Source organism: Carcharodon carcharias, chromosome 25, assembly GCF_017639515.1.
Source record: "Carcharodon carcharias isolate sCarCar2 chromosome 25, sCarCar2.pri, whole genome shotgun sequence".
NCBI lineage: Eukaryota > Metazoa > Chordata > Chondrichthyes > Lamniformes > Lamnidae > Carcharodon > Carcharodon carcharias.
Genome location: NC_054491.1, coordinates 34,859,713 through 34,886,503, shown reverse-complemented (window position 1 = coordinate 34,886,503; position 26,791 = coordinate 34,859,713). Strand labels below are relative to the sequence as shown.

General features: G+C 46.4%; 1 protein-coding gene across 3 annotated transcripts in view; it reads left to right on the top strand.

Annotated features, from left to right (window-relative positions):
* Positions 1-15,998: 15,998 nt before the first annotated feature.
* Positions 15,999-26,791, top strand: part of ccdc15 (coiled-coil domain containing 15) — a 38,522-nt gene continuing 27,729 nt past the window's right edge. For 2 of the 3 annotated variants that reach the window (XM_041174112.1, XM_041174110.1), the window contains exon 1: positions 15,999-16,247. In XM_041174112.1, coding sequence (XP_041030046.1) covers positions 16,083-16,247 — 165 coding nt within the window. In that variant the 5' untranslated portion in view covers positions 15,999-16,082. Of the gene's footprint in view, positions 16,248-25,162; positions 25,337-26,791 lie in introns of all 3 variants that reach the window. The other variant, XM_041174111.1, reaches the window with a different exon arrangement.

Genomic DNA, 26,791 nt, shown 5'->3' with positions numbered 1-26,791 from the left:
ACGCCTCTCCGCCATCCAAGAACAGAAGCTGAGCAGCGGTACAATAGGAGCCACGTCTCCACAAGGGCTGTGGTGGAGAGAGCCATCGGTCTTCTCAAGATGCGCTTCCAATGCCTGGACCACTCAGGTGTCGCACTCCAGTACCCCCCAGATCGCGTCTCTGTGATAGTGGCTGCATGCTGCACTCTGCACAATCTTGCGCTGGAAAGGGGGATGCAGTTGACGATGAAGACGTTGATGCCCTGGATGAGGCTGCACATGATGAATCCAGCAGTGGCTCAGAGGATGAGGAAGCACAGGGCAATGATGAGGGGCAGCACGCTGACCTGTTACTACACCAAGGAGGCAGGGACATCCGGGACACTTTAATCCAACGAACCTTCAGTTAGCTTCCCACACATGGATCAGCAGGACCAGCATTGCCTGGTGCGTCCACACGTGGCATTTGAGTGCTACATTCTCCACCTCATCAGCTGTAACTAAGGGCTTAGTACAGAAACATCAATGTCCACTCAAACACTCATGATATGTCTGTTAAAAAGAAAACTGCAGCACAAAGGAGACACCCTCAGCCACGGTCAGAAAAGTGGACTTTATTATGTCTAAAATATAACAGAAACTTCTCCATTGCAAACATAAGTATATTGTTATAAAAACAAAAAACTGCGGATGCTGGAAATCCAAAACAAAAACAGAATTACCTGGAAAAACTCAGCAGGTCTGGCAGCATCGGCGGAGAAGAAAAGAGTTGACGTTTCGAGTCCTCATGACCCTTCAACAGTATATTGTTCCCTATTCTAAGGCCAACACAAAATCACCAGTGACAAACCCATGGAGTGCCGAAGGTGCCTTATGCTTACGTTTGCGGGTGCTACGTCTTGGTGCTGCCCCATCGCTCGGAGTGGCTTGTGAGACAGCCTGCTGACTCTGCTGTCCTGTTGGCCTCGATGACCTTGGCGGCCGTCCTTTGGCCCGTGGAGCCTGTGCTGGGCCCGCCTGGGAGGGAGTGGCCAGTTCCAGAGCTGGTACCTCCCCAGTTGTCACAGCCTCAACAGATGCAACGGTCACTGGCAGAGGGGCAGAGGAGCTGCTGCCCTCATCCAGAGCGCCCTGAGAGGAGCTCACAGCGACGACAGGTAGCTGCTGTGCAAACATGAGGTCACATTGGACCTCCCTGCTCACCACAGATGCATGGGCACCAAGTGCCGACGCCTGGTGCCCACAACATCTCCCAGATTTGCAATGACCACCCGTGGCCAGTACCGCTGTGAGGGCTTGCAGGTCAGAGCGTAACCCAATTAGAAGATTCTCCATCTGATCGAACCCCCTCTCCATGAGAGTCGCCAATCTCTCAGCGGAGGAAGCCTGAAGCTCTGCCCTGAGGTTCATGCCTTCATGTGCACTCTGCCTCGACTCCTCCATCGCAGAGACAGACTGAAGCATACACTCATGTAACCCTGACAGATGCAAACGGTATTCCTGCCGCTTGTCCTGCAGCTGCTGCAATGGGGACAGCTCCAGAGGCACATCATCGGTGCCAGACTCAGCATGTGCCTCGTCCCCTGCAGCCCTCTGGCTGCTGTCGCCATCGGCACTCTCTGACGCTACATCTCCTCCAGCGATTGTGAAGTGCCCTCTCTGCTGTGACCGGGGACACTAGCCGACGGTAAATTCCCCACCGAGGTGTTTGTATCTGTGCTGGTGCCTGGCTGGCTGAAATGATGTGCAGCAAGTTGCAAGTCTTGGGCCTCAGGTATGGAGGGGGTGGGGGGGTGGGCTGCGGTGTCTATGGGCAAGGCCAAGTGGTGGTGATGTGAAATTAACAACAAGGACAGTGCATCAGTTAGTGTACAGTCAGTAAGACCTTTCATCCCTTTCCCCCCCAGCCTCATAAGTCGCTCACCCTTCAAGGACCTACCTAAGGAGACGAACATTGGTGAGGTGGCAAAGAGTCAAGAGGAGGTCCAAACATTAGATGCGTATACAGACAGGCTGGTCAGACAGCCTCAGGAATGGCATATGGCATGTTATGTACCACTAGAGTGGGGAGAGTGCAGACGCACCTGACCTGGATACATTGTGGCCTGGATAGTTGCGGTGCTGAGGAAACATCACAAACACTTGCGACATTTGCCGTGGATCACAGGAGATTGAGAGGTCGCATTATTGACCTTCATACCGTTAGGAGGGGTATAGACTGGGTGGACACAAGGCAACTTTTCCCCTTGGTGCAGGGATGACTAATGTGGTGGCATTTATTTAAGTTGAGTGCCATGAGGTTGACAGCTGAGCTGCTGAGGACCTTTTGGACAGAGTAATGTGGGCGTACTGGCTGAAAAGGTGGTGAAGGTACAAACCCTCCTCAGAGGCAATAAGTCTTTGGCTGTGCAGCAGCGATGCCATGGCATGTTAGGCCATGGGGATAGTGGTCACAAATGGGATAAGGCGACTTTGGAAGGTGGTGGAGACGCAATTCCTCAAGGGGACGAGGGACCTTTGTGTATGACCCACACGTCAGAGTGTCTCAGTCTGTGAATGAGCAGTGTTGCAGCATTAGCGATTGCAGCAGCCATCAGTGGTTTGGATGGTGGGCAGACAGAGTGAATGGGACTGTGGACCTCAAATACCTGCCCGCTGGACCCCAGCCTCGCAGCCACCTGCTGCCCTGGCCGCCTGCCTCCTCCCCAGCTCCATGGCCTGTTCTTCAAAGGTCTTGAGGCGCTGGAGTTGGGTGTGCCCACCTCCAGTCCTCTGGCGCTCCCGCTGATTGTGTTCACTTTTTGCCTGCAGAATAGAGAAGAGCATTTATTGGGGCTGATCACTCATGTACTCTGCACGCGCACGCCGCACCCCAACCATAGTGGCCCATCTGAGGCCTCCAGCGGCTCCTGTCCACACTACTGGGGATCAGTCCCCAAGAAATAGTCCGGCTGGTCCCAACCCCTTCCCCAACGGCCACCTTGGACACAAACGGCGTCCATCACTTTGAATAGCACACGGGTCTTAGCGCCCATGGCAAGGAGGCACAACTAGGTGCGGCGCCGATACCAACAGATAGCACTTGGCCACAACACTTTGAGGCTCCCATTCCACCATCTCATCACGATCAATATGACATGTGCTGGAGTTCTGAGTGTGTGTCTAGCTGCCTCCCCTGCAGGTTGCCCCCAGACTACTCAAATGCGACAAACATCAACAAATGTTGCAGGGAGAACCCATCTTCTCCTCAACCACTAAGTCTGATGTAAGCATGGCCACTATCTGTTTGCCCACCCAGCATGCACCAAATGCCCTATGCAGTAACGACAGCAAGACGTGGGGACGGGGAGGTGCTCAAAGGCTAAGGCCACCTGCTGGGTCAAATGGCCAAGGCCGGCACGGTATTCACCCTTCCAGAGTGCTGCAAATCATTGAATCTTTTGCGGCGCTGGGTGCCTGTGTGCCGCACATCATCATGGGTGCTGACAGCATCACCAACCTCCTCCCAGGCCTGCCTGGTGACATGGGGGGACTTCCTCCTCCCATCGTCCAGATGCAATACAACCCGATGGCTGGACACCTCTTGGAGGAGGACAGCAAGGCAGGCATCGGAGAAGCGAGGGGCACAGTGGCCCCCAGCTGGCCTCTCCTGCAGCCTGCCCCCCTCCTCCTGCACATGCTCATGCAACCACAGCTGCCGCTCTCTCTCCCTGAGCGGCCATGGTGCACTGCCTCAAGCAGGCTGCCTGGCCACTCTTTATACAGGCTGCAGGTTCCCCATTGGAACCGGCAGTCTGAGGCTGCCCGTCCCTGCGACTATTTTCCCATTCTCCACGGGAGTCGCTAACCCACTGGGCAGGCCTTAATTGGCCCACCCGTGGAAACTAACGGCACGACCCGTTTTGGCAGTGGCAATTGGCTGCCCGCCCGCCGCTGAGTTAGTCAGGCCAGTCCGCCCATCAAGAGCAAAAAATCTGGCCATGGTCTACAATGCTTTTGCTTATGTGATAAAGGTACAATATCTGGACACATTCCTTTTGCCAGAAGAGGACAGATCCCTGTATATGAATATATGTAGCTTCTAGCAAGTGATGCTACATTGCGAGCCTGACTGATAATTTTAAATTTATAGTGCAATTTTTAGCACACTCAGGATTGTTCAACAAGTGCTGCCCAATCACGGAATCACATCTAACATTAGCCATTATGTTCTGAGTTTTGCAAGCTCAGGTTTGTTGAGTATAGTCAGTACTCTGCCTATTGCAAACAGCCAAAGGGACATTCTGTTTGACATAATCTGCCAGTCATTGAGACGTATGGCCTAAGTACCTGGTATCAACGAGCACAGGCACAGAAATTCATATACCACATTATTCATTTGTGTGGTAGGCAAAAGGTCTTTAGGAAGGGTAAAGTAACTCAAAAATTTGAGCAACAGATGAAGCTAGCCATTTCATGCTGCTACTATCAGTGGCAGCATGTGTGGTGTTTTCCACTAGCAGGATGTCAAGCCAAAAATACTTACCTCAACTACACTTTCCCTCCCAATCTCCATATCCCCTGATTCCCTCAAAGTCCAAAGATTTATCAATCTCAGCCTTGAATACACTCAGTGACCAACATTCACAGCTCCCTGGGTTAGAGAATTTCAAAGATTCACAACCCTCTGAGTGAAGACATTTTTATGCATTTCAATCATAAGTGGCCGATCCCTTATCCTGAGACTATGACCCATAGTTCAGGACTCTTCAGTCAGTGGATGCAAACTCTTAGCATTTGCCCTGTCAAACCCTTCAAAATCATAAATATTTCAATGAGATCATCTCTCATTCTTCTAAACTCCAGAGAATATAGACTATTCCATTCAATCCCTCTTCCCAGAATAATCCCATCATTCCAAGAACCATTTAGTCAACATGTGCTGCATCACCTCTAAGGCAAGTATACCATACCTTTGGTGCAAAGACCAAAATTGTACACACTAGTCCAGGTGTGGTCTCACCAAAGAGTTGCAGGATTGTAGTAAGACATCCTTCCCCCTGTACTCCAACCCCTTCGAAATAATAGCCAACATGCCACTTGCCTTCCTAATTGGTTGCTGTATCTGCCTATTAACTGCTTACTGTGTTTAAATTGTGTTTTAATATGTAAGGACACTCAGATGCCTCTGAACACCAACATTTAGTAACTACCCACCACTAAAAATTATTCTATTTTTCTATTCTTCCTACCAAAGTAAATAACCTCACATTTATCAGCACTATAGTCCTCCTGCAACCTTACCCACTTGCTTTACCTATCTATATCCCTTTGCAACTTCTCCTCGCTTCGTTTACCATCTAGCTTTGTATCATCAGTGAATGTGGATATGTTACGTTCAGTCCCTTCATAAAAGTCATTAATATAGATTGTAATTGGCTGAGGCCCAAGTACTGATGCCTGCAGTATGCCGCTGGTTACAGTCTGCCAACCTGAAAATGTCATGTTTGCTCCCCCTGCTTTCTGTCCATAAACCAAGCCCCAAATCAATGAATTCTAACTTTGTGTAATAACCTCTCATTGCATAATACTAGATCTAAAAGTCTACTCCTTAGTTGGTTCCTCAACATACTGATCTAGGAAACTATCTTGCATACATTCCATTAAGTTGTCTTCCACAAAACATGAGGAATTTGCCCCCACATCCCTTGCTTGTGACTTATTGGCCCAGATTTTTCTAAAACTTCAGCCTTTTTAGTCATTACTCCACTGAAGCTGACAGCAACCTCATTCAGGGAATAATGTGGAAATTTAGAAATTGTTGTCAGTGATTCCACAAGTTGTGCTGCTGAGACACCCCTTCCCTTCCACCTACCCACAGCTACAATCAATGGAAATAATTGAATTGATGAGAACTTCCACCTTTATACATTTAGCCTTGCTGCAAAAACCCTTCAAAAGGTTACATCTTACCGATTGTGGTGTAACAAGGTTTCAAGGTATTTTAACCATGTAATAACTTCATAAATATCGCAAACACCTTCAATGGCTCTGAAAAGCTAATTTTGTACTTGTGGATTGTAGCATTTCTCTATAATTATAAATAAACTCCCATTTTTTGAAAAACAAATTATTTTTTAAAGTTTGTTTTTCTTTATTTAGCTTCTATCTTTATCCAAGTGTTATCATTTATTTTGCTATTGGAAAATTAAATTAAAAGTGCTATGAAGATATGGTGGTTAAGATGGGATACTTGCCTTTATTAGCAGAGGCATAAAATATATTGGCAGGAAGGTTATGCTGGAACTGTATAAAACACTGGTTAGGCCACAGCTAGAATATTGCATGCAGTTCTGGAATCCACATTATAGGAAAGGTGTGATTCCACTAGGGAGGGTGCAGAGGAGATTTACCAGGATGTTGCCTGGGCTGGAGAGTTTTAGTTATGAGGAGAGATTGGATAGACTGGGGTTTTTTCCCTGGAGCAGAGGAGATTGAGGGTGGACGTGATTGAGGTGTAAAAAATTAGGAGGGGCATAGAAGGGGTAGACAGGATGGAACTTTTCCCCTTGGTGGAGGGATCAATAACCAGGGGACATAGATTTAAAGTAAGGGCAGGAGGTCAGGGGGGGAATGTGAGGAAGAATTTTTTCACCCAAAGAGTGGGGGGAATCTGGAACTCACTGACTGAAAGGGTGGTAGAGGCAGAAACCCTCATGACATTTAAGAATTATTTGGATGTGCACTTTCAATGCTATGGCATACAAGGCTATGGGCCTGGTGTTGGAAAATGGGATTAGAATAGTTAGGTACTTGTTTGACTGGTGCAGACTCGATGGGCCGAAGGGCCTTATTCTGTGCTGTCGACCTTGATGACTCTAAGTGCTTTTAACTTCCTGTTGGCTGTGTGTGAAGAATTCAATAGATTGACTGCTTACCTGCTTGCAAATATTACTGTTGTTATTTGGTTTAAACTGATTCAGACTGGCACTGGGAAAGGCAAAGTCTGCACCACATAGATTGCCAGATCTTTGTGGGCAACTTTCTTCGAGGTCAGCGGTGAGCACCCTTGTTACGGCACTGACCACAAAAGCTGGGCCAATAGCTTCTTTAGTATTTGTGCAGCATAACACAAATGCCAGGCATTTCCATTCTCTTTATATGCCACCAAACCTGATTACAAATGCACAGCAACTGACAGTTGTTCTTGTTGAGGCTTTACCCAATGAATATAATGAGCTTCCAACAGAATCAGCGGCAACGTTTGATCTTACAAGAAGTTAGTAACAAGGTTTCACTGTGTTATATTGTGTGTGTTATGTAAAGTTGAATGGCATCGAGCACAAAAGAAATGAAACAGGGACTTATTGAGGTCAAGAGCTCAAGGCACCAACACTACCTGATAAAATGAAAGACTCAATTGTTGCTTGAAGACCTTTTATTCAAATGAAAAGCTTTAATATAAAATATCCTTTTAGCCAAGACATATGCTTCCACCTATATTTTAGAAATAAAGTAAGATTATTGAAATAATGTTATTAATGGACCTTAATGTTAATTCTCTCTATTTTAAGTTTTGATCATCTCACAAATCACATCAACACTAACAATTGTGAGACAGTTTTCTGTGTTTGGAAGGGAGCTAAGATGGGTGTTTGTGGACTGGAGCTGAAGACAAACAAAGAAATAAAGAAAGGACACATGGAGTTCCCATAGTGATGCAGGAACAGCAGTAAATTTTTGCTGTTAATTTCTGAGGGGTTGGTGTGGTTTACAGTGGGGAGAAAATGAGCAAGGAAGAATGGTCCCTGACAAAAACGACTTTAAGCCCCATTGTAAATCAATCTAAATCTATAAGCCTGGAAAATATTACTGAATCACAGCCAAGCAGGTAATGTGACCTCCAGCTTTTAGAACCCCATTAACCACTATGTGGACCTTGCCGACTCACAATCTCTGTTGCACACCATCATATATGTTCAAAATCTACCCCCATCTGTGTAGACACTGAGTGAGAACAAGATTGGGTGCGACTGAAGTGCTAATGATTAAATTATTGCCATTGCCTCAACTCATGCATGGAGAACAAGCACAGAGGGCAAATACTGGAAGACATGGTACATGTGGAAACACACTCAGCTGAGTCAAAATCTTAAAAGAGAAGAAAATAGGTGAAAAAGTTAATTCAGGCTCATTAAACAAAACGAAGATAACAAAGTTAAGTCCAATTGCTTGATTTAGACATCCAAGTGATCACCTAATATTTATGCTGATAGAACATTTAGATTTACCCATTTACATAAAATTGGTGTCCTGGGCTGCTAGGAATAATATTGTATGGAAGTATTGAAATTATTATATTGAAATAAGATACCTATTAGAGTATTGCAAGTTATTTTTAGAATCTGTTTCCATAATGTTGATCAGAAACCTTATGCATGATTTTTGCTGCTACCAACTTTTGGTAGAGTGTTTTGAATGCTCCATATATATTTTTGGAGGAAGAGCAGAAGTATTGGAGGGGTGCCAGCTTCTGCCAGTGATGAAAAGTGCACCTAATGCCACCGCACTACCTTCTCACCTAACCGTAGAGAGGTACCTCTCCCAGCAAAAAGTCTGTGCAACTACCTTCCCAGGGTCAAGTGCAAAATTATGCCATCTGCCACTTGTAAGTAATATATGACTGACACAAAATGGCAGTAGTGACTACCTGTATTCTCAATTTTCTTCCAATGTCTCCTTCCATGCGTACTATTCTCCTGGGCCTTGGCAAAAGTGCTCTCCTCCCCACTTCATCAGCTATTAAACAGAAAGGTTAAATGCTGTACCACTCCAGTTCCTGTCCATGAACTCAGTTTAAAGCTTCTGCATTTATTATTCCAGCCACAGAGTTCCGACAGCCACCATACACAAACAAGCTTTGCACGGTCTTTCATTAGGCTATCAATTTTTGCCCCTATGTACAGCCAGTTACCTTTAAATAGGGCATCTCTTCGAATTTAAATAAAACTTTACATATGAACGGCAAACTTTCTCTGCAAGACTCAATATGTGTGGAGTGTGGATCAGGCACGATCTATATAAAGGAAGCTGATCCCACAAGATGAAGTATTAATAGCATATTCCCCTACTACAGCCTAGCTGGCAAATCTATTCTAAAGTCAAGAAATGAGGCAAGAAGGTAAATAAGTTTTCAAAATATTCATTGCAGAATTGCTGGTCCTGTGATTGTACCTGTTATTTTTGCACTGTTTGTGAGGCTGCACACTGAGATTGTAACAACACTAAATGGCTTCTGCATTCCAAGACTTTCAGATTATTCACTAAAAGCAGTACGACATTGGAGATTTCAGTAAACTGGAGGTTTCTAGGGTCTCCTGAGAGGCTAAGTCCAAGCACTGAAACACTACACCTCAGTTCCTTGCCTTGGAGAGGACCTGGACCAGTAGTTCCTCTTGGAAGACAAGCTACAATTAACAATTACAAGTGAGCTCCTAATAGGTTTTTTGTTTAGTAAAACAAGTACAGCAAGAATATATTTGAACCAAATTTTTGAGAACTTACTTTTTTTTAAGTCCTCTTGGAGTATGTTTGATGATTTTTTTCTCTCCATCTCCTTCCCAGAGGGCTCCTACTAGAACTGAGCTCCAAGGAGCCAGCAACTCTTCAATGTGCACACTCAAGTAACCATTTTTCATGGATAAGAATAGAAAGTAAGTGTTGACACAGCACAGGTCATAAAGACCATCATCTCACATCCTAATCTTGTCCTTACCAACTACCAATATTCAATAATAAGGATTCCTATAAATTAATTAAGTAATTCCTCTCACAGTCCAATAAATAACTATAAATGCCATATCCAGCATATTTACCTCTGCCTAGTTATCAGCTAAGTAAGCCCAAACCAGTGAATGCACATGGAACATTCTTGATCTCAATGGCTTAGCTCCAAAGACCTGTTCCTTAATGCTTTGTAAATGCAGGAAAAATTCTAAAAGTAAAATCTACAACACTAAGTTTCCACTTTGTGGAAGGTTATCCAGCAGAATGATTTTGCACTCTATTCATGAATGCCCAATAATGTTTTTCATCTGACCCCTAGGATGGCTCCTGTGATGTCAAAGGAACAGAACAGTTAGTGTTCTAGCTAAATTAAAGCCACAATACTTCTTCCATGTGCCCCTATGTGCAGTGAAGCCCATTAACAAGCTTCCTTTTCATTGGCATCTCATGTTGTAAGAATATTTTCAACAGCAGGTTAAACTGTGGAGGGCAGTGTTATTCCAAGGAGAGCTGGTGTAGAAACATTTCAGCAGAACTGTAGTTTAGATGAAAAGAGGAAACGAATGCTGGAAATCCAAAATAAACCCCCCTAATGCTGCAAAAACACAGCTGTCTGTCAGCATCTGTACAGAGAAGAAGCAAGCTAATGTTTTAAGCTCAACCTCAAAATGTTACCATTTTTTTCAGTTCTGAGATAACTCTAGTATCTTCTGATGTTATATCAACACTATAGTTACCTGCTTGAGAGGAACAAATTTTGACAGAATGAATGAACAAACTGAAACTTAAAGCAGCTATTTTTATCCAGAAACCATTTTCATTTGTTATTTCTTTCATTAATTCCATCTCAAAATGTGAATTGCTTATGAAGATCTTTTGGCTTCAAATCTGTCCTTATCAAAATATTGCTTTCTGTGCACTATCAAAAATGAAATACAGCCTATATACTTACACTCTACTTGCTTTACTAAATAGTAACTAATTAGAATTAAGTTAACTCAAAGGAAAAAACACTGGTCTCCTCGACCAAGAGCTACCCATTTCTTGTCAGTTGAGACCTGGGAAAGGGCTAACATGATGGTAATAGTATCTTGAGGTGACCACCAAAACCATGCAGAATAAATTTTAAAGAACATTTATCTTGTACAGGATCATTGTTTTGATCAACTTGCTCATATGATTTTGGAAGAAATTTTTCAGAATTGTCAAGAGTTTGCAGTGTCTGCTGCAAGGTTTATCTCCACAGATTTCTTGAAAGCCAACATTAACTTATTTCTGGTCAATTTTTTGATGAAGTAACTGAGTATGTTGATGAGGGTAATGAGGTTGATGTGGTCTACATGGACTTCTAAAAGCCATTTGATAAAGTGGCACATAAGCTTGCCAACTAAATTGAAGTCCATGGAATAACAGGGGCAGTGACAGCATAGATACAGAGTCAGTTGATTTGCAGAAAACAGAGAGTTAAGGTGAAAGGTTGTTTTTTGGACTGGACAAAGGTGGTTAATACTAGGACAATTGCTTTTTGTGGTACATTAATGACCTAGGCTTGGGTAAACAGGGTACAATTTCAAAATTTGTGGATGACACAAAACTTTAAAGTATTGTATACTTGGAGGAGGATAGTGATAGAATTCAAGGGGATATAGACAGGCTGGTGGAATGAAATTTAATTCAGAGAAGTGTGAAATGATACATTTTGGTAGGAAGATGGAGGAGACACAATATGAAATAAAGGATACAAATCTAAAGGGGATGCAGGGACAAAGAGGCCTGGGCATATAGGTGCGTATCAACATCATGGGGGTTACCACTGAACTGGACTAGCCATATAAATACTGTGACTGCAAGAGCAGGTCAGAGGTTGGAATTCTGCAGAGAGCAACTCACCTCCTGACTCCCTAAAGCCTGTCCACCAGCTATAGTTACCTGCTTGAGAGGAACAAATCTTGATAGAATGAATGAAGTCAGGAATGTGATGAAACACTCTCTATTTGCCTGGATGAGTGTACTCCAACAGCTGGCAAGAAGCTCAACGCCATCCACATACAAAGAAGCCCGTTTGATTGGCACCCTATTCACCACCTTCAACATCCACTCCCTCCACCACTGACACACAGTGATAGCAGTGTGTACCATCTACAAGATGCACTGCAACAATTCACCAAGCCTCCTTGGATGGCATCTTTCAAACCTGCAACCTCTTCCACCTAGAAGGACAATGGCAGCAGATGCATTGGAACACCACCACCTGTAAGTTCCCCTCCAAGTCACTCACCATCCTGACTTGGAAATATATCAACGTTCCTTCACTGCCGCTAGGTCAAAATCCTGGAACTCCCTTCCTAACAGCACAGTGAGTGTACCTACACCACATGGACTGCAGCAGTTCAAGAAGGCAGCTCACCACCACCTTCTCAAGTGCAATTTGGGATGGATGTGAAAAATGCTGGCCTAACCCATGAAAGGAAAAAAGAAATAAATCCTTGAAGGTGACAAGGCAGGTTGAGAAAGTGGTTAAAAAGGTATATGGCACCCTAGGCTTTATAAATAGAGGCATAGAGTACAAAAGCAAGCAAGATATTATGAACCTTTATAAAACATTGATTTGGTCTCAACTGGGGTATTATGTCCAGTTTCAAGTGCCATACTTTAGGAAGGGTGTAAAGGAGTTAGAGACGGTGTAGAAAAGGTTTATGGGAATGATTCCAGGGTTGAGGAATTTTAGTTACATGGATAGATTGGGATCTTGGGTTGTTTTCCTTAGAGAAGGTTGAGAGGAGATTTAATAGAGGTTCTCAAAAACACATGGGGTCTAATGACAATAAAAGAATAGTAATGTGTGTTCAAACCCAGTGGCAAAGGCACCAATACAGAGAATTGTTCTGTTCAAGATAACGTTGAGCTACTTGGGTGTTGGTGCAGCTGCACACAGCTAAGGATGGTGAATGCACCATCACACAACTAATCTGAGCCTTGTTGATAGAGGAGATGCTTTGAGGGGTCAAGAGTCGACTTCTCTGTATAGAATACCCAGCTTCTACCCTGCTCGTATAGTCACATGGTGCTACTGCCATTTGTCATCCCAAATTTTTATGTTGTCCAGGTGCTGTTTTGGCTTTTACAGGCTGCTACATGAATGGAACCGAAACAGCTATTTATACCTCAGGAGACTTGGTTGTGGAGCCCACAGTGGGCAAGGAAGAAAAGGAGAGATTATATAATTATATCGTTTGCAACACTGGTCTGCCATCTGGGGGAATATGGATTTGTAATTCAGTGCCTCTGTCACCTTTGCTTATGCATGTTTACTGATTGCATGACCTTTTCTTAATGTCATTCAGGAGGTCCTCCAGGTAATCCTCCATAAGGTTAAAGAGCCTCCAGTGAGTCAACCTTTGTTGAGATGGAAATGATTTAAGACAATGGAGACTCCTTATGGAGCGAGGGAGGGGGAGGTAGCGGTACTGTCATTTGACTAGTAATCTAGAAACCCAGGGTAACGCTCCGGGGACCTGTGTTCGAATCCCACCACAGCAGATGGTGAAATTTGAATCCAATAAAAATATGGAATTAAAAAAGTCTGACCATGACAACTGCTGAATGTTGTAAAAACCCATCTGGTTCACTATCTGCTGTCCTTACCTACATGTGACTCCAGAACCACAGCAACAAGGGCAATTAGGGATGGACAATAAATGCTGGTGTAGTGAAAAAAAAATGAATGAATTAAAAATCTTTGGCAGAGGACCGTGTGCAGCTTACGTTGCACTCCCCAAACTCACTCTGAAGAAACTTTCTTCACACAAACAATAATATTTTGATCCACCAAACATCTCTGGGCTCTATTAGTTATGTTCCAATTATGTTCAAACCCACATTGGCCTTTACACTAATTTCTGAGCATTTTACATTCATGTGTATACTAATGAGGTAGGCATAAAATTTTGAAGTAACATATCGAATGAATGAATGCAGGATTGGCCATAATTTGGGATGCAGCTCCAAAGTTATACCATTGCAAAAGCTTTTGATTCTGATGTTAGATCAGAGAACTAAAGAGAGTGGTGTGCAAGAGCAGTGCAATAGCACTGGAACTTGGACTGAACACAGCAAGCTCTCCAGCATGGAGAGTACAGCAATAGAGTCACAGAGTTAAACAGCACAGAAACAGGCCCTTCTGCCCATCGTGTCTGTGCTAACCAACAAGCATCTATCTATTCTAATCCAATTTTCCAGCACTTGGCCCGTAGCCCTGTATGCTATGGCACTTCAAGAGTTCATCTAAATACTTCTTAAATGTTGTGAGGGTTCCTGCCTCTACCAGCCCCTCAGGCAGTGTGTTCCAGATTCCAACCACCCTCTAGGTGAAAACAAATTTCTTCAAGTCCCCTCTAAACCTCCTGTCCTTTACCTTAAATCTATGCCCCCTGGTTATTGACATCTCCGCTAAGGGGAAAAGTTTCTTCCTATCTACTCTATCTATGCCCCTCATAATTTTGTATACCTTTATCAGGTTCCCCCTCAGCCTTCTCTGCTCTAAGGAAAACAACCCTAGCCTATCCAGTCTCTCTTCATAGCTGAAACGCTCCAGCTTAGGCAACATCCTGGTGAATCTCCTCTGCACCCTCTCCACTGCACTCACATCCCTCCTACAAAGTGGCAACCAGAACTGCACACAGTACTCCAGCTGTGGCCTAACTAGCGTTACTCATTCTACTTATTCATTTCAAATAAAAAATGACATACAGCTGAATCTAAGAGTGGGGACAAAACGGTTTGCAAAAGAAAGTCTATAGGTACATGCAAACCTTACTTCCTATGACTTTTCTCACAACAGTGTCCAAAAGATTCATCTTCCATTTCAAGGTATAAACAAATAATCTAGGTGGGTTGACAATCCTATTTAGGTATTAGAGGTGAAAAATTTTAGGGAATGCTATCGCTTCAAGTACATTCCTACTTTATAAATATTCTTCCAGAATTTTCAATTTAAAAAAACTTCCATTTTCCTGCTCCCGTGTAGAAGCTTATAAGGATGTCCCTTCTTGCTTCACTGCTCCAACTGTGCAAAAGTCTGGAGTGGCTCCACTGAAGGAAGAAGCAAAATAAATAACCTGAGATCTGGTAGATCCAAGGCATCCATTCTGCAGATTAGGAAGTGGAAGTAGGTGGGTTAAAAACAGAAAATGCTGGACATACTCAGCCAGTTAGGCAGCATCTGTGAAGAGAAACAGATTTAAATTTTCAGGTAAGATCATTCATTATGGCTGATTGCAATAGAAAGTGCTCCTTCCTGATCATTCACTAGCCTGCAGAGACTCACTGCCTGGGCTCACACATAGAAGCATAATATTTATGGCATAGAAGTAGGCCATTCAGCCAATCATGTCTGTTCCAGCCGAGAAAAGAGTAATACAGTCTTTATCACTTTCTGACACTTGGTCAGTGGCCCTGTAGGTCAGGGTGACCAACTGTGATTGACCCTCATTTTGACTGTTTGTGCCATCTGGGTGTTCAGCACTTGGGTCAAATGTTGTCAGGACACAATTTTCCCCATAATTTGGCCCTTTAAATCTCCCCCAAGCGCAGTACCCTCTCTCCTCCTGTCTGCGCGTGCCCACAGCCTCAGCCATCCCACCAACCCCCTCAGCTTTCACCGCTGGCAGCACATCCTCCCTGCTCAAACAGCTCCCATCCAGCCCATCATCCCCAGTCACTCTGAAGGACCACCATGGCAGAGTGTCCCTTAATTTTCCCTGTGAGAGTTGATCACCTCGTGTCCAACATCTCAATATGCCCTTTGTCCCTTATTTTTTGAGGCAGCTTGCGGGAGACTGAGCCTGGAAGTCTTAGCTGAGAGATTCGATTGCAATCTGGGAATCTGCCAGCAGAAAGATGAAGGTAAGTTGTCGTTTTAGTAGCTTTAACCAGCCACCCACCCTTCTTCAATGATCACCGGAAACCCATCCCCCAATCCTCCCCCCTCCCCATGCTCACCAGCGACAAACCCCATCCCACAGACAAATTGTCCCTTTTTTATTGTTGGTCACCCTACTGCAGATTGTAGCGGGGAATGAGGCTAGGCGAGGAGTTTATGCAGGGAGCCGGCACAAACCGAAGGGACCGAGTGGCCTCCATTTTATGAGCATTTGCTTTCCTTTACCAAGATGGCCGCCGCTGCTATCGGAATGCTGTCTTCCTATTGGTCAGAGGGATTTAAGATGCTATCGCGAGAGTTGGGGGGACAGCTCGCGATAGTTGGTTTCAGTGGCGGTTGGTCTGAATTTGGGGGGGGCGCGCGGGCGGTGGTTCCGTTCCCCCCTCCCCTCAGCTTGATGCCCCTCAGAGCGGAGTGCAGCTGGTCCGTCAGGGCCCCACGTCCCGACTACTCGCGCTGTCGGGCGGCCCGGGTGCTGGCCGAGAGGAACCAGGCCGTGGTGCCGGTGGGAGCCTGGGTGGAATGTGCCAGAGACTGGCCCGGAGAGCAGAACCCGGTCTTTGTAAGTACCCGGGGGGCCTGTGCTGGCTGGGTGGCCATGGAGAGGGGCCCCGGAGTTGGGGGGGGGGGGAGACACAGCAACCAGGGCAGGGGAAGGTGACTTTATTCCGGAGGTTTCCATGGAAACTGATGTCACCAGTAAAATTTAAATTGATTGTCATCCTATCACCAATTGTAGATATTGGCCCAGATTCTCCGGATGGTTGTCCCCCGGAGTTACCACCCCCTCCCCCCCCCGCGCTCCCCCCCCCCCCACCGCGCCCCCCCCCCCCCCCCCGCGCTCCCCCCCCCCACCCGCTCTCTTCCCCCCCCCCACCCGCTCTCTTCCCCCCCCCACCCGCTCTCTTCCCCCCCCCCACCCGCTCTCTTCCCCCCCCCCACCCGCTCTCTTCCCCCCCCCCACCCGCTCTCTTCCCCCCCCCCACCCGCTCTCTTCCCCCCCCCCACCCGCTCTCTTCCCCCCCCCCACCCGCTCTCTTCCCCCCCCCACCCGCTCTCTTCCCCCCCCCACCCGCTCTCTTCCCCCCCCCACCCGCTCTCTTCCCCCCCCCCACCCGCTCTCTTCCCCCCCCCACCCGCTCTCTTCCCCCCCCCACCCGCTCTCTTCCCCCCCCCACCCGCTCTCTTCCCCCCCCCACCCGCTCTCTTCCCCCCCCCCCACCCGCTCTCTTCCCCCCCCCCACCCGCTCTCTTCCCCCCCCCACCCGCTCTCTTCCCCCCCCCCACCCGCTCTCTTCCCCCCCCCACCCGCTCTCTCTTCCCACCCCCCACCCCGCTCTCTTTCCCCCCCCCACCCGCTCTCTTCCCCCCCCCACCCGCTCTCTTCCCCCCCCCACCCGCTCTCTTCCCCCCCCCACCCGCTCTCTTCCCCCCCCCACCCGCTCTCTTCCCCCCCCCACCCGCTCTCTTCCCCCCCCCACCCGCTCTCTTCCCCCCCCCACCCGCTCTCTTCCCCCCCCCACCCGCTCTCTTCCCCCCCCCACCCGCTCTCTTCCCCCCCCCACCCGCTCTCTTCCCCCCCCCACCCCGCTCTCTTTCCCCCTCTCCTTCCCCCCCCACCGCTCTCTTCCCCCCCCACCCGCTCTCTTCCCCCCCCCACCCGCTCTCTTCCCCCCCCCACCCGCTCTCTTCCCCCCCCCACCCCCTCTCTTCCCCCCCCCACCCGCTCTCTTTCCCCCCCCCACCCGCTCTCTTCCCCCCCCCACCCGCTCTCTTCCCCCCCCCACCCGCTCTCTTCCCCCCCCCACCCGCTCTCTTCCCCCCCCCCACCCCGCTCTCTTCCCCCCCCCACCCCGCTCTCTTCCCCCCCCCACCCGCTCTCTTCCCCCCCCACCCGCTCTCTTCTTCCCCCCCCACCCGCTCTCTTCCCCCCCCCCACCCGCTCTCTTCCCCCCCCACCCGCTCTCTTCCCCCCCCCACCCGCTCTCTTCCCCCCCCCCACCCCGCTCTCTTCCCCCCCCCACCCGCTCTCTTCCCCCCCCCACCCGCTCTCTTCCCCCCCCCACCCGCTCTCTTCCCCCCCCCACCCGCTCTCTTCCCCCCCCACCCGCTCTCTTCCCCCCCCCACCCGCTCTCTTCCCCCCCCCACCCGCTCTCTTCCCCCCCCCACCCGCTCTCTTCCCCCCCCCCACCCGCTCTCTTCCCCCCCCCCACCCGCTCTCTTTCCCCCCCCCCACCCGCTCTCTTCCCCCCCCCCACCCGCTCTCTTCCCCCCCCCCACCCGCTCTCTTCCCCCCCCCCACCCGCTCTCTTCCCCCCCCCCACCCGCTCTCTTCCCCCCCCCCACCCGCTCTCTTCCCCCCCCCCACCCGCTCTCTTCCCCCCCCCCACCCGCTCTCTTCCCCCCCCCACCCGCTCTCTTCCCCCCCCCACCCGCTCTCTTCCCCCCCCCCACCCGCTCTCTTCCCCCCCCCCACCCGCTCTCTTCCCCCCCCCCCACCCGCTCTCTTCCCCCCCCCCACCCGCTCTCTTCCCCCCCCCCACCCGCTCTCTTCCCCCCCCCCACCCGCTCTCTTCCCCCCCCCCACCCGCTCTCTTCCCCCCCCCCACCCGCTCTCTTCCCCCCCCCCCACCCGCTCTCTTCCCCCCCCCCACCCGCTCTCTTCCCCCCCCCCACCCGCTCTCTTCCCCCCCCCACCCGCTCTCTTCCCCCCCCCCACCCGCTCTCTTCCCCCCCCCCACCCGCTCTCTTCCCCCCCCCCACCCGCTCTCTTCCCCCCCCCCACCCGCTCTCTTCCCCCCCCCCACCCGCTCTCTTCCCCCCCCCCACCCGCTCTCTTCCCCCCCCCCACCCGCTCTCTTCCCCCCCCCCACCCGCTCTCTTCCCCCCCCCCACCCGCTCTCTTCCCCCCCCCCACCCGCTCTCTTCCCCCCCCCCACCCGCTCTCTTCCCCCCCCCCACCCGCTCTCTTCCCCCCCCCCACCCGCTCTCTTCCCCCCCCCCACCCGCTCTCCGCCACCTGCCACCCGCTCTCTGCCACCCAATCTCTCTCCCCCCCCGCTCTCCTCCTTCCCCCCCACAGGTTCACCACCATCTTAGTGAAGAAGTTTCTCCTCATCTCAGCCCTCAGTGGCCTTCCCTGCATCCTAAGACTGTGAGCCTTTGTTCTAGACTGCCCCATCCCTGCATCCAGTCTGTCCAGCCCTGTCAGAATTTATACGTTTCAATGAGAGCCCCTCCCATTCTTCTAAATTCCAGTGAATACAGGCCTAGTCAGCCCAATCTCTCATGCGACAATTCTGCCATCCAAGGAATCAGTCTGGTAAACCTTCGCTGCACTCCCTCTGTGGCAAGTATATCCTTTCTTGGGTAAGGAGACAAAAATTGCACACTACTCCAAGTGTGGTCTCACCAAGGCCCTGTATAGCTGCAGTAAGACATCCTCACCCCAGTACTTAAATCCTTTTGCAATTAAGGCCAACATACCAGTTGCCTTCCTGAGTGCTTGCTTTCAGTGATTGGTGTACAAGGACACCCAGGTCCCTTTGTACATCAACATTTCCCAATCTATCACTATTTAAATAATACTCTCCTATTCTGTTTTTCCTACCAAAATGGATAACTTCATACTCATACACGTCATACTGCATCTGCCATGCATTTGCCCACTCACTCAATTTGTCTAAATCACCTTGAAGCCCCTTTACACCCTCCTCACCACTCACATTCCCACCAAGTTTTGTGTCTCAGCAAACTTGGAAATATTACATTTCATTCCCTCACCCAAATCATTGGTATATATTGTGAATAGTTGGGGCCCAAGCACTGATCCCTGCTGTACCCCAATAGTCACCGCCTGCCACTCTGAAAAAGACCCATTTATCCCTACCTTCTGTTTCCTGTCTGCTAAGTATATTATACTCATGCCAGTATATTACCCCCAATTCCAAGTGCTTTAATTTTTTAATTTTAATTTTTTTGGTGGGTGGTGCCACTTGATTAAGGATTGGAGTGCAGACTGATGAGTGCCGCCTCTCTCCTAATAATGCACAGCATGTTTGTGGGGAACCTGATGCTAAGTTATTTCCAACCATCTTGATTCTGGCTCGGGGTTTCATACATAGCAAGCACCTATCTCGTTGAGATCTATTGAAAGTTGTTGAAATGATTTGCATGGTATTCTCCAGCATGGTATTAGTTATGTAGCAAAGATTTCAGTCATTTCATGAAATAGTCTGTGATTGTGCTTTGCTTTCCGCTCACGATACAATTGGCCACAAGATTTAGAGAGATACTAAGTTCCATTGAGACTACGAGCTTAGTTGTAATTCTTCTCTAACTAGGGGAAATTGTGTTCAAACTGATGTGCTTCTATCCGAACTTCCAGAAGACCATTTTAATGGCCCAAAAAACAACAACACTTTTATATCAGATAATTATCCTTTAACATGAATATATAATCAGTCAGAAATGTTAGCAAAGGTGGCTAGTTGGCTGTTCTAGCTCATCCTTCCATTGAAGATTCACCACCACCTCCTTGGGTAACTAGGAGTGGGCAATAAATGCCAGCCCTCTCAGCAACACCTATATCCTAGGAATGCATACAAAGATATTGCAGGAACAGTACCATAGATGAATGGAAATCTGGCATCTCAGTCCTCCTTGGATTCCCATTGTTCCCCACTTTGAAAAGCTAAGAGTTTGCATTTTGCATTGGAAATTTTGTTTTAATCTTGTTTTGCGCCAGGTTTGATGTAGTATTGTGTGACCCGATTGATGTCGTTTTGGAGCAACTTTTCCACTCCCTGACCCTCCTGGTTGCTGCTGAGCTTTCCCCTTGCTCCCTCTCGCCGCATCTCCAGCTTGCGGCTTACCTCTGCAACCCTAGAACTTGAAGCTACCCTTGCTGCCTCTCATCTCTCGTCTCACAAGTCCTCTCTCATAGCAAGGGAGCAGAAGGGTCAGCAAGCCAGAGGGTCCGGGAGCAGCAGAGGCAGTAAATAGAAAACAGTCAGCATGTTTCTTTTATATTTTTTAATTTACTCTTTAAGTTATTTCATTTGTGGGTATAAGAATTTAGCAATGTAAATAATTTCAACTTACAGGGTATAATGTTTTAATGTTTTTTCTGATGAGTAAAGTCTTGCAGAACCTAACCATGCCTTTTAAATTGGTTGTAATGGGAAAATCTGATTCGATTAACGTTTCATTTGAAGTTGCACTTTTCAGCAATGCACTATTAAGCGAGGACCTACTGTATTGTATTTCTTGGTGGCTTTCATATATCGATGGCCTTTAGTTATGCTCTTCCCCACAAGAGGAAACATTCTCTCTCTATCCACTCTATCAAATTCGTTTGTTATTTTAAAGACGTCTATTAGGTCACCCTTCAGCTGTCTTTTTTCAAGAGAAAAGAGAACCAGTGTCATGAAAATATAATAATTTTTATAATATTATTGTGATTTATTGTAAAAGTGGGTTAATAGTGAGGTTTGGATTAGTTTCTCTGTACGTGTGTGTTTGCACGCGCGCGTGTGTTGGGGATTTAATTGAATTGAGGACAGCTAGCCTGGAGCTTTTGAGTTATCAAAAGGGAAGCTAGATTTGAAGTTTTAGAATGTGAGGAACATTTGAGTTTTTAGATAAACCAGAGTAGTTTGAATTTCAAAGAAATGATGAGATGTTACACCTAGCCATTAGAGGCTAAGCCAAACAGTGTGTTTATTTTTCTCAAAGGTTACTGATAATGAGTATTATGAAAGATTTATATTATGAGAAAAGTAAAGTTGCAAAGACATATTGGAACAATGGAATTTACATTAAAAAGGGAGAAACGTGTATATAAAGGAGCTGAGGTAATGTGTAAGGAGAAGGCACTCTAAGATCTAACACAAGTATGAAAAACCTCCAGCCTATGTGCTGCAAGTTGCTGTCTACAGGAACCGAAGCTAAGAGAACTCACTTTGAATATCACTTTCCAGGGTATTGTGTGCTTTGCCTGGGTGTTTTTATTTATATTTTGCTTTACTATTGTCTTAATGGAGGTGTAACTGGGAGCCAAATTGATTAGGGAAGCTAGGAGTTATCACAGTAGTTATTTGTAGACCTATGGTATGTACTTAAAATCTTTTCTTTTATTAATAAATGTTTAATTTAGTTTTGTAAAAAACCTCTAATACTGGGTGAGCTTATCACTATGGATTCAATACACACATCTCAAAATAAAATACAAATTGAAAACAGTTGGGGCAACTATTTCAAGTTTCCCTCGTTTTTGAGCAGCTCGGCATTTACCATCAGCTATGCCACAGCAAGTCTGTAAATCTTTTCCTAATACATATAGCCCCACATTTCTGGTATCATCCTTGTAAATCTTCCCTCCAGTATTTATATTCTTTCCATAGTATGGCAACTAGACTGCACGCAGTACAGTGAGGCCTAACCAATATTTGATACAGGTCTAGCATAACTTCCCTACTTTTCAATTCTATCCCTCTAGAAATAAGGCCAAGGGCTTAGTTTGCTTTTTATGGCCTTGCTAACCTGTGGCATAACTTTTAGTGGTCGCTGTATATGTACTCCAAGATCTCTTTGCTCCTCTACCTCACCTAGATTCACACCTTCCTAATGACTTCTCTATTCTTCCTACCAAAATGTACTTTCTCGCATTTATCGCTGTGGAACTTAATTTTGCCAATTATTTGCCCACTCTACAAGTTTATTAATGTCCTCCTCAATTCTGATTATTCTTCACAATTTGGCGTCATCTGCAAATTTAGAAATTGTACTTTTGATTCCAAAGTCCAAATCATTAATGTAAATGGTGAGCAGCAGAGGTCCCAGCGCTGATCCTTGTGGAATACCACTTCCCACCTTCTGCCACTCTGAATAACTTTTTTTAATTCATTCATGGGATGTGGTGTTGCTGGCCAGGCCAGCATTTATTGCCCATTCCTAATTGCCCTTGAGAGGGTGGTGTCAGCTGCTTCTTGAACCGTTGCAGTCCATTTGGTGTAGGTACAACCACAGTGCTGTAAGGGAGGGAGTTCCAGGATATTTACCCAGTGACAGTGAAGGAACGGTGATACATTTCCAAGACACAATGGTGTGTGGTTTGGAGGGGAACTTCCAGGTGGTGGCGTTCCTGTGTGTCCACTTGGCCTTCTAGGTGGTAGCGTTCGTGGGTTTGGAAGAGTATGAACAAGGTGCCTTGGTGAGTTGCTATAGTGCATCATGTAGATGGTACACACTGCTGCCACCGTGCGTCAGTGGTGGAGGGAGTAAATGTGGATAGGGTGCCAATCAGGCAGGCTGCTTTGTCATGGTAGGTGTCCAGCTTCTTGAATGTTGTTGGAACTGCATTCATCCAGGCAAGTGGAGAGTATTCTATCACACTTGACTTATGCCATGTAGATTTTGGACAGGCCTTGGGAAGTCAGGAAATGAGTTACTCGCTGCAGAATCCCTAGCCTCTGACTTGCTTTTGTAGCCACTGTATTTAGTAGCAACATTTCAGTTTCTAGTCAGTGGTAACCCCCAGAATGTTGATGGGGGGATTCAGCGATAGCAATGCCATTGAATGTCAAGGGATGATGGTTAGATTCTCTCTTGTTGGAGATGGTCATTGCCTGGCACTTGTGTGACGCAAATGTTACTTGCCAGCCCAAGCCTGGATATTGTCCCAGTCTTGCTGCATTTCGACATAGGATGCTTCAATATCTGAGAGGTCACAAATGCTGCTGAACATTGTGAAATCATCAGCGAACGTCCCCATTTTTGACCTTAGGATGGAAGGAAGGTCATTGATGAAGCAGCTGAAGATGATTGGGTCTAGGACACTAGCCTGAGGAGCTTCTGCAGTGATGTCCTGGAATTGAAATGATTGACCTCCAATAGTCACAACCATCTTCCTTTGTGCTAAGTATAACTCCAACCAGTGGAGAGTTTTCCCCCTGATTCCCATTTATTTACATGTTCTGCTTCCTGTCTTGAAGCCAGCTAGCAATCATTCTGCCACTTGTCCCCTGACTCCACATTTTCTACTCTTAGTCATTAATCTATTATGGACCAGCTCCTGAAGACTTTTGAAAATCCAAATAACTTATATCCACTGTATTATCATTATCTACTCTATTACCTCCTCAAAACATGCAATTAGGTTGGTCAAGCAAGATTTTCCTTCCTGAAATCCATGCTGACTATTCATTATATTTTTCATTTCTGGATGTTCTTCTGTTCTCCCCTTTAGTAAGGGTTCCATTATTTTTCGTTTCACCGATGTTAAGCTGACTGGTCTATAAATTCCTGGACATGTCCTGTCCCCTTTCTTAAATATAGGAATTACATTAGCTTGATAACTTGAGCTTTATGAATTATTTGCGTTTTGAATGAAGTGTTTTTCTTGCGGACTATTTTGAATCTGCTGGGTCACGGAGGTAACTTTCATGCTAAATTTCAGGTGATTTTCCAGCGAACACTACACATATGCAACACCTTGTCCACAAAAGGTTTGGAATGTGAGTTTATTTTTTTTGCACAGGGAGCACGAGATTGGCCATGGATTGAAAGTAGATTTGATTACCTCCCTTCCATTCTTGTAACTCGCCTGGAAATTGTGCAGTTCAAAGCAGTTCTCAGATGTGTTTCCCTGATGAGCTGATTGTGGAATAATTTAACTTGTTAGTTTGTTAGTCAGTTTTCACTGAGCTAATCATAGGCATTATGTTCTTTTAACCACTACAATATAGCCACTCTTATTTGTATCTTTCTACTACAGAGTTGGCCTTCTGCATGTTTTTTCTGAGCTAGGTCCTTAAAGAATATTGACCTTTAACAGTGCAGGTGATATGCCTGAACAAAAACACAAAATGCTGGAAAAACTCAGCAGGTCCGTCCGACAGCATCTTTGGAGAGAAAGACAGAGTTAACGTTTCGAGCTCGTATGACGCTTCTTCAGAGCTCTGAAGAAGAGTCACATGGACTCGAAAACGTTAACTCTGTCTTTCTCTCCACAGGTGCTGTCAGATCTGCTGAGTTTTTCCAGCATTTTTTGTCTTTTTGTTTCAGATTTCCAGCATCCAGCAGTATTTTGCCTTTATCCAGGTGATGTGCCTTCCCTGGTTCAACTTTCTTTAACAGTATTGTTACTGATGTGGACGGCTTCCCTTTTTCTTGATCTTTCTCTCTGTGATGTCAGAATTCCTTTGGATTATTGTAGGCACATAGAAAAAAATACCTAACATTCTCACTTTTTCTCCCAATCGTAAAATTGAAATGATCTGCTATAGTTTAAATACATAATGATAAAATGGCTTCAGCAGTGTAGCTTTTTATTTTAAAGTTTGTCTCCGTTGGGTGTGATGGTTGGACTATTAACTGTAGAAGTTAAAATTTACAGCATGCAAATTTTTAATGGGACATGATATCCCTCCCCATTGTCATGTAGGTAAAAGTTATTTCTTAAACCTCCACTTTAGCTTTCAGACAAATAGAAGGCACATGTGTCTAAGTGCGATTGACCAGCTATCACATGAGTGATGAAGACTTGGAGCTAATACTACATGGCTGACTGTGGTATTTTTACAATAATCCTAGACATTTTCCTTCTCCAACCATCTCAGTTTCTTCACAACTTTCTTGAAAATGTTGAGGTAAGGTACAGCGGAATCAGCTTATCACGCCCGATATTTAAATGTCAAAACTGCATTCCATTATAAGCTGTGTTTTTATAGCTGCTTATAGTGCTTAGGACAGGGTAAGTTTGTTGCTCAAAATGCAATTAGTGAAGCTCAAGAAGTAAATTTTCTGCCACAGCAAATTTATTGGAGATTGAAGTGATCCTTGCAATCCAGCAGAGAATGTTCTATAGCAATAACTTGCATTTATAGAGCATCTTTAATGTAGTAAAACATCGCATGAAAGTCCGACAGAGACTGTTTCATTCATGCATTCACTGTCGTTCCTAAGAGCTCCGGCTACTGATGGCATCTACCTTCTCTCAGGTGCACATTTACCAAAGAGGACTTTGATTTCATTTAACACAGCCTAAACTTTAAGTAGTCTACGTTTTTAACCTAAGGTAAAAGCAAAAAACTGTGGATGCTGGAAATCCAAAACAAAAATAAAAATACCTGGAAAAACTCAGCAGGTCTGACAGCATCCGTGGAGAGGAACACAGTTAACGTTTCGAGTCCATATATTTCTTCAATAGAACTAAGGAAAAATAGAAGAGAGGTGAAATATAAACTGGTTTAACGGAGGGTGGGACAGGTAGAGCTGGATAGAGGGCCAGTGATAGGTAGAGATAGACAAAAGGCCAAAGAAGTGTGGATGGTGGTGATATTATCTAAGGAATGTTCTAATAGGTGACATTAAGGGTAGAAAGCAGGACGAGCAAGGTACAGATAGCCCTAGTGGAGGTGGGGTGGGGGGAAGGGATCAAAATAGACTAAAAGGCAGAGCTAAAACAATGGATGGAAATACATTTAAAAATAATGGAAATAGGTGGGGAAAGAAAAATCTATATAAATTATTGGGAAAAGGGGGGATCGGAAAGGGGGTGGGGATAGAGGAGAGAGTTCATGATCTAAAGTTGTTGAACTCAATATTCAGTCCGGAAGGCTGTAAAGTGCCTAGTCGGAAGATGAGGTGCTGTTCCTCCAGTTTGCGTTGAGCTTCACTGGAACATTGCAGCAAGCCAAGGACGGACATGTGGGCATGAGAGCAGGGTGGAGTATTGAAATGGCAAGCGACAGGGAGATCTGGGTCATGCTTGCGGATAGACCGAAGGTGTTCCGCAAAGCGATCACCCAGTCTGCGTTTGGTCTCTCCAATGTAGAGGAAACAGCATTGGGAGCAGTGAATGCAGTAGACTAAATTGAGGGAAGTGCACGTGAAATGCTGCTTCACTTGAAAGGAGTGTTTGGGCCCTTGGACGGTGAGGAGAGGGGAAGTAAAGGGGCAGGTGTTGCACCTTCTGCGGTTGCATGGGAAGGTTAATCATTTTCTTACTCAAACCAACTCTCTTTGGCATTTTCTTCTCCATGCTGCTATTATACTCTGTCGGCATGCCAGAACTGACGGCAAGCTGTTCAACTTGGCAAGAC